The 8,296-nt window shown below is 38.3% G+C and overlaps 2 protein-coding genes across 2 annotated transcripts in view; both read right to left on the bottom strand.

The window, feature by feature from the left end:
* Nucleotides 1-684: 684 nt before the first annotated feature.
* On the bottom strand, nt 685-3,414 carry LOC118408101 (snaclec trimecetin subunit beta-like; the record flags this gene model as incomplete). Its single annotated transcript, XM_035808721.1, has 4 exons — nt 685-1,319; nt 1,859-2,039; nt 2,568-2,706; nt 3,313-3,414. Coding segments are annotated over 4 exons (645 nt in total), but the record flags the coding sequence as incomplete, so codon positions are not given.
* Nucleotides 3,415-5,522: 2,108 nt separating this feature from the next.
* The window catches only part of LOC118408105 (insulin-like growth factor-binding protein complex acid labile subunit), a 36,613-nt gene continuing 33,839 nt past the window's right edge, over nt 5,523-8,296 (bottom strand). Inside the window, exon 11 of the mRNA XM_035808726.1 lies at nt 5,523-7,898. Coding sequence (XP_035664619.1) covers nt 7,693-7,898 — 206 coding nt within the window. The 3' untranslated portion in view covers nt 5,523-7,692. The remainder of the gene's footprint in view (nt 7,899-8,296) is intronic.

The following is an 8,296-nucleotide window of genomic DNA, read 5'->3' as shown; positions in this document are numbered from 1 at the left end:
AAGTTATAGGAGTTATAATAAAATTTAGTATATGTTTGTGTGTACAAGTGTGCGTGTGTGTGTGTGTGTGTGTGTGTGTGTGTGCACGTATGCGTGTACCTTGTGTGTTACATGTGAACGCAATAAAACTATACACCAATCTATCATTCTTTAGTTTCCTAAAAGAGTGAATAAAAATCGAGACATAAAGGAGTGATTCAAACCTAAACAGATAATTTTAAGTCAGATGACATTTAGCTACAGACTATGGCTACATAAAGTAGATAAGATACATTTCCAGTAGTGTTGGAAGTGTTGCCTATAGAAATTTGTAAGCATTTTAAAGAAAATGTTTCTATATAACGTGTACTACAGACCAATGATGACTATTTACCGTATGCACACAAAACACCAATAATGTCCAACTTACTGTAAATATTGTAAATAACTTTAAGGTGTACTTGAAAAAATACTGTGTTGATTAAATTCTATTTTCTCCACAATGTAACGTTAACTAACTACACCCCAAAATATTTACTTATCTGCTAAATCATATTATTATCATTAAATCTAATAGCCAAAAAGACTAAAGATTAAGACAAAGAAAAACCAACTGCATATATATAGATGGTGACATTTACTGAGTCTACATAGGTTTACAACATAAGTGGTGCATTTTAGTCTAAACGTTCATTTTTGATAGCAGGATAGCAGATATCGCAATTTATGGTAAGGTATAGGCAATATATGGTGAGAGCAAGTATACGTGACAACGGGCGAGAAAATGCACATCAAAAGCTTCCGTTACATTTGTAATCAGTTTTCAATTTAAAAAAATATTTTATGTCAAATTTAGTTGAAACAGAAACTGTCGATAAGCTCACTTTGTCAATATGGTAAATGATTGGTAGTAGAAGCATGAGTTTAACTGTCAGGTTGACACGCTTTCTATGTTGCCTAATAATTTAGATGCTTTTATTGAAAGAGAGAAAACGGTAGTTTACCTTTATCCACATACAACAGATATAGGTTACCCCGTATATAAAGGTTAACTATTATGAAATGTCCAGCCGCCAAAGAGAAAGACACCAAGATAACTCAAGGGTCAGCATTTATGTTAGTTTGACTCGCAGGCAAAGTAGTTGGCCTTACTGCAACTACGTACCACCCATTGCCAGTTAAACCTCCGTTTCATCACCACACAGTCCGACTGGGCGCTGTTACGGACATACGGCTGAGGCGCCCAGTCCGAGAAATCTCCACTGACCAATGGGGGGCCGTCTGCCCAAACGAAGGTCCCTTCCGTGTCTTCATCAGTCAGCCCGACCCAGATCCCGAACCTAATTAGAACAAACGATGAAACCAAGCAAAACGTTTAGAAACCGATGAGGCGTTTGTGCTGGCAATATCCGTATTTGCAAATAATGGTAATGTAAACTATGCTTAGTTGGATACACTGCTAAAAATCATATCTATGACAACCAATCCCAAATTATGACAAATTATATAACCAATTGATCACAATCGATATTTTCATAGGTTTTCGATGAAATTTTCGATTTTTGTTTGCATTACCTACAACATGCATCTTCTTTAAGATATTTCTTTGTGTTTTTTATGGCTGTGTAGTATATTTATGTATGAATATATATATATGTACATTGTGAGTTGTATCTAGAATAACGAAAAGTGCTTTTTGTCAATTTGATACAGTTCATACAAAGGAGGCTTTCTAAAGTAAAACATGACAATTAATGACCCTGTTCCTCCATAGCCAGGAAGTAGATTTGCCGGTTTTAGCCATTGTCTACGAACAGTGTGATTATTTTTGTTTGTAACTAGATGGATCATCGGATAGATTTGAAGCATATTTTGTTACCCGGCGGATGGCAAGATAGTCTTGATCCTGTTCACGTCGTCTTCATTGTCAAATTGAAAGATTTTCCCATCCATGCCTTGGCAATACGCTTCAGCCTCGGAATAGATGAGAGGACGTTTGTGGACGTACAGACACTTTCCAAACCCATACTTGTCCCCGTAGCCTTCAGGGCACGGCACCGCTGCAAAACATGATTACGTATATGTAATGATGTCAATAATTAAGGATCCCAAACCTCCAAGAAAAAGAGTTTCTGTAAATACAATGTTATTTCAAGATGATCAGCCCCATAATTCAGTCGATAGCATGAGAAAAACGAATTATTTTTGTATTGAGACGAAAACTTTGTCATGGGCCCCAGCCTTGTTAGATTGCATTGATGTGTACGTGGGAAAAGTAACCCGAAACTTCTTCTTCAACACAAAGATGTTACAATATAACCACCTACAAGAAAATTTATAAAGAGCTTGATGAGTTATGCCGAGAAAGTACGAAAAAATCTCCAAGCAGATCCTGCAATGGCATAAGATCGATAGTACCAAACTGGCCAAGGAGTGTAGTCAGCCAATAGGTGTCCATTTGCCATGTATGGTAGCGAAACACACTAATTAAGCCGGCTTCACTCCTCTGACAGCTTTTGATACTATCTTATGCTACCGTAGGACCTGCTTGGAGATAACCTGAATAAGGCTTGAAATGCCCTTCTTACCGGGATAATCGACACGGTGGCATCCCCACACACCATCCCTCAGCGCCGGCCTGTAGCCTTCGTCGCACTCTTGACAAATGATGTCATTCCCCGTTTCACAGATACACAGATGGCCGTCTTTTTCGAAGCGTTCTCCGAGCTACAAAGATTTGGATATTACACACGTTACACAAGTAATGGTGTTGGTAATGCTGCTGATCTTGCCAATCAGAGGTGTCATTTGACTTTACACTCAAGTACAGTCCGTATTCATCTTGCAATAGTTAGTGGTATTCTGCAAAACCGTGGCTCATGCTTCAGCTAGCCTTGATATCAGACTGGTTGTAACGTTTATGTGACCTACTCAACAGACACCATATCAGTTCGATATACCACTGTTAAATGAAGCTTCGAAGAGGAACAACTCCCAAATATGTGATGACGCAATAGGAAAGTCGGATATACTCTACTTCTAGTTGTATGCTTAGGCTGGCAGATTTAAAACGTCCTAAATAGACAAAACAAGATTAAATAGACTCAGGACAGGTTAATTTCTTAAATTAAGAACAATCTAAGATACTTTTTTTCATAGCACGTGACTCAAATGAAAGTATAACAAGAGCTGTAATTGTGGTCAGAACTAGAAGACAGTATCGGCCCCTGTCATGGTTAAACAAATGTTAATAATAATATTACCAATCGGGTTCTAAATCAATGTGACAAATGACAGAGGACCCGCTAGATGTGTTCGCGCTTTTGTACTCACCACATAGTAGCGTCCTTCATCATCGGTGCAGCCACACTGCTCCTCTGGAACGCACTGTTGACCACTACGCACGAAGCCATGATCACATTGACAACCTTCTACAGGACGTCACCATCCAAAACGTACAGGACTCTCGTACCGACATTCGGTGGTCTCACGGAGGTAAAGCCGTTAGTACGGACCTGACAGGATTCGTCATTCAGTACCAAATCTTTGGTCACCAGTCGTGGATGACAACACAAGAGATTCACTCGCGTGGCCGGCAGTACACCATATTGGATCTTCTTCCCGACACGCCCTACAAAGCCTGTGTTGCTGTTCTCTGCAAGGATGAGCTGGTACAGCCAGGACTGGACCACTGTGTGGACTTTACAACCGGTACCGGATCAGCATCTCAGCTATCACAGACAACGGTAGTAGCCTTGGCCGTCGGCATCCCGTCTTTGCTCATCATCCTAGGCCTGGTGGTCGTCATTTGCTGGAAGATGAGAGGGCGATCCTCTTCAGAACATGACGCCGGTTACATGTCTGAACGTCCTCACCGCCAGGTAATCGTCTGCATTTTAATTAGATTAAATTTCCTTTTCTGTGTAAAACACAAACGTTTAATGTCCCGTAGACTATTAAGACACCCCCTGAAAGCTTAGGACCTAATTGAGAATGGATTTTGAAATGAAAAGTATGAATGGAAGCTCAGGCTTTTCTCTGCCATATCTATTTTGTGAAAATAACTTGTATAGGAGCTTATGGTCGTTTTTGACACCACCGAAACCACTTACAGACACCAACACCATGATAACCAACAGTCCAAATTTGACCTTACATGGATATAAATATACAGGATTGAAATGTCTACAATAAGGTTGTCTACGATTCTGCATACGCATGCGAAAGGTCAAAGGTGAGGGCTTTCTACATATCCAGCCAGACTCCGGCTGTATTGTCTAGACGTGTTTTTTTCATGTCTAGGGGTCTTTACCTTTGACCTTGCGTATGCGTATGCAGAACCGCGAATCTTCTAATTCTCCTGACTTAGAGGGGATCTTCTCATTAACGACTTTCCATTGTGTAAGAAAAGGATGAAAGCTCGGCTGGGGGCGCTGTTGGTATTGGTGAAGGTTCAGACATGTTTGTTTACGTTTCAGGGCGATTCACCTTTGACCTTGCATATTCGTAATCAGAGCCGTGATTCGCGAATATCTGAGATCGTCTTGCATGCATTACTGACGACTTTCCGTCTTTTCCTACAGGATCAAAACATGGCTGGCGGTACAGTTGGTAATCAGGGGAATGAGTACCAAACCTCAGCATTCGCAGATGAGAACGCAGCTGGCGGTTTTGCCAACAGCTCGTATCAGGACTTCGTCAAAGGTGGGGACATGATGAACTCAACAGGTTTGTCTGATGTTGTTTTTTTGTCTTTAATGGAATATAAACATGTATCCGCTGCTGTTTATAGAGTTCTTTATTAATACGATAACATATATGAAACTATTTTCTGAAAATCACAAGTCGGCAAACTTATAAGTAAACAACGCCTCGCACATATCACATTACGTATACTTTTACTTGATAATCGTTATCTAAAATTTCACAAGAAGCAATTAAGTTTGATGAATCTAAAGACAAGATCAAAATGCCGTAAAATTAATTTTATAACCAGAGGCAACAACATTATGTTTTTGCGCCTGTATGATTTTCTGTATTTGCTAACAGTTTGAGCTTGAGAAATTGAGGAAATATCCATATGACATTTGTCACGTGGCTACGCGTGGCCAAAACAGGTTCGTTTATGCTGACCCTAGCGGTTCTTCATGGCACTTCAGCAGAACTATTGGTTTTGATATCTTGTGTTTTGGGCATGTTTCAGTAGTAATTTTTTGGTAGTAGATGACTTTTGTTATGTACTTTCTTTACATATCCAACTCTAGGAGCAGACGATAGTCACTATGCATCCATTCCTGGTTTGGGTCAGAACGCAAAATTCTCTTCAAGCTCATTCAACAATCCTGCATTCGTCCAGTGAAAGAATTAAGGGCAACATCTTTACAACAGTCGACGGCGACGCACTTGAAGACGTAACATACATTCTCATAATTCCACCAGGTGTCATTATACCGCCACCTAAAAAAAACATTGTTAGAGGCCTTCTCAAGATTGTTTTCAACACCTTTATATCTGCATTGTATTACATTTAAGATATTCAACATTCGGTGTTCAAGACAATCTTGGTAAGACCTCTATACTAACGTTTTTTTAGGTGGTGGTATAATGACACCTGGTGGAATTATGATAGTCGATGTTAGAATCGGTGATTATTGAGTTATAAAGCGTGTTCCTCACCAGTGAATACCGATGAATGATAAGGATAATGTAAGCTTGTTTTAATTTCTCTCTGAGGCACTTTGTTTTAAAGGCCTTAAACGGAGGTGGCGTACAAAGAAAACGGTTACAGTCAGAACTGATATACTACCAGAAAATAGCACAATGTAACCCCCCAACCCCCAACCCCATCCCGTGTAAAACCTGCCCCGTAGAATCTGTAAGGAGACTAGAGAAACTTGATTTATCTAGTTATTCTTATACATACATATATATATTACTGAGTATTTGTATTGTAAGTTTTTTTTGTAGCTTATATATCCGTATATAGAGTGAATTACAGTACTACTACTAGTACTGCAGATGTAAGGAAATACACGTCAAATGTTGAAGTAGTCAACATAAGTTTATTCAACATATCATCACCACATCAAAATTGTTATTGGGAATAAAACTTACTGTAAAAAAGCGTAGAGGTGTATTACAGACCATTGAATCAATATTTCGTCAAGAACCCTCATATTGTCATTGATTACAAATTTTAGATCAAAACAGCAATTTTATCATCAATCATCATATCCATTTTAAGTTTAGAATGGCAAATATACGAAAACCCAAGCCATTTGCACTATAATTAAAGTAATGACCAATACTTGTAAAAACATTGGTGATACATGTACTATGTGTATTATACACATTGTAGGTTCGACTAAGGAATTTCTAAGAAGTATACTATGGTTAGTATAACTTTATACTTATAACACGTAAAATGTTGTAGCTTCGACTGTGCCATTTATCATAAGTGTTCTATGGTTAGTATAACCTTATACTTATAACGCGTAAAATGTTGTAGCTTCGACTATGGAATTTATCATGTGTACTATGGTTAGTAAAACCTTATACTTATAACGCGTAAAATGTTGTAGCTTCGACTGTGGAATTTATCACGTACTATGGTTAGTATAACCTGATACTTTTAACGCGTAAAATGTTGTAGCTTCGACTATGGAATTTATCATGTGTACTATGGTTAGTTTAACTTTATACGTATTACGCGTAAAATGTTGTAGCTTCGACTATGGGATTTATCATAAGTGTGCTATGGTTAGTATAACCTTATACATAATCATAATCATAATCATAAACAGAGCATCCGAAAGGCTTACTTTACAATAGCAAATTTGTATCTATGAAATTGCAAATTAAAACTTACAAACAAAAACAAATCGTGACAAAATGATAAATTGCTGCGCAAATGGTTGAAGTCATTGTTTGAAAATGTTAAGTTTTCGACAAAAAACTCCTTTATCTACGCACGTATAGCATTTCTGGCCCATTATGGCTATGTTAAGTATCATCCTCAACAAATGGAGAGAACAAAGCCATTTAAAGAAACTGCATACATTTCTTTGTCAATCTGCAAAGAAATTTACGAAATTTGCTTGATTTCGTATTCGTAAAAATGTGGTCTCTGAGAAAATAATTCCTGCTCGTGGGTTTGAGCAACGCCAGCTCACCTTTATCCGCAAGGTATCCTATATCCGTTGCTTTAAAAACTGGGGTATTGTTGGATATCAAGTCAACAAACGGTGGTTTTAAACAGTAATATCTTGCATTTATTACAATCTAAAACTACCGTCCGCCGTCTTGATGTCCATAAATACATGTTTCTTAACAAAATTCTTCACAGCAATCAATGTCTGCTGCATTGTTCGGCCACGTTAGTTTGATTATACATATTGATGACATCCGCGGGGGTAAACAATTGTCAGCAGTTTCCTTTTAAAAAATTCAACCATAAATGAACAAATCGTACAAAGCAGCGGCAAAATAAGCAGATATATGCCATAGATTTCATAAAATGATAAAGTGAATTCCAAGGTAAAAAAAAAATCTAATACTTGGTATACCATACTCTGGATGCATAGTCATTTGTTCAACATTCCTGACCCCTCAAATTTCATTATTAAGTAAACTTTTTTGCCAAACTTATTTTTTACTCGTAAGCTCTATATAATCAAATCAACATGGCCTTAACGTCACCAACAATGTCCTGGACTAACCGATGACATGGATATAAACGTCGTCCTCTGTAGATGACATATTAGCATCTGCTCCGTCTTCAAGTGCGTCGTCGTCGACTGTAGTATAGATGTTGTCGTTCATACTGTCAGGGGCGTACGCAGTGTTGTTGAATGAGCTTGAGGAGACAGTTGGGTTCTGGCGTGGGACAGGAGCGGGCGGATAGTGATCATGGTCTGCATCTAGAATGTGAAAAAGGTACATAACGAAATACCTTTTATGTCTACAACCCAAAAAATCAAAACCGAAACATGCCCAGAACACGAGATATTAAAAACCACACGTTATGCTGCAGTACCAAGGAGAACCGCTAGGGACAGCATAAACGATTGACAAGTACCAATGTGTAACAAATATCATAGGGATCTTTTCTCAGCTTCTCAAGCTCAACTTGTTAGCATACACACAAAACAATAGAAGCGCAACAAATCATCTTATCTGCTGTGGTACTGGTAATATTGTAAATGCATTTAAGTTCGCGGGGATTGAATTTCGCGGTAGCGGGAAAATGACTTTTCGTGGTGGTTTTAATTTCGCGGTAACACCATAGACTGCAGTCTAATACCATAATAGAAAAATG

The sequence above is a fragment of the Branchiostoma floridae genome, unplaced genomic scaffold, assembly GCF_000003815.2.
Source record: "Branchiostoma floridae strain S238N-H82 unplaced genomic scaffold, Bfl_VNyyK Sc7u5tJ_1557, whole genome shotgun sequence".
NCBI classification, from domain to species: Eukaryota; Metazoa; Chordata; class Leptocardii; order Amphioxiformes; family Branchiostomatidae; genus Branchiostoma; species Branchiostoma floridae.
This window is presented reverse-complemented; position numbering and strand designations above follow the sequence as displayed.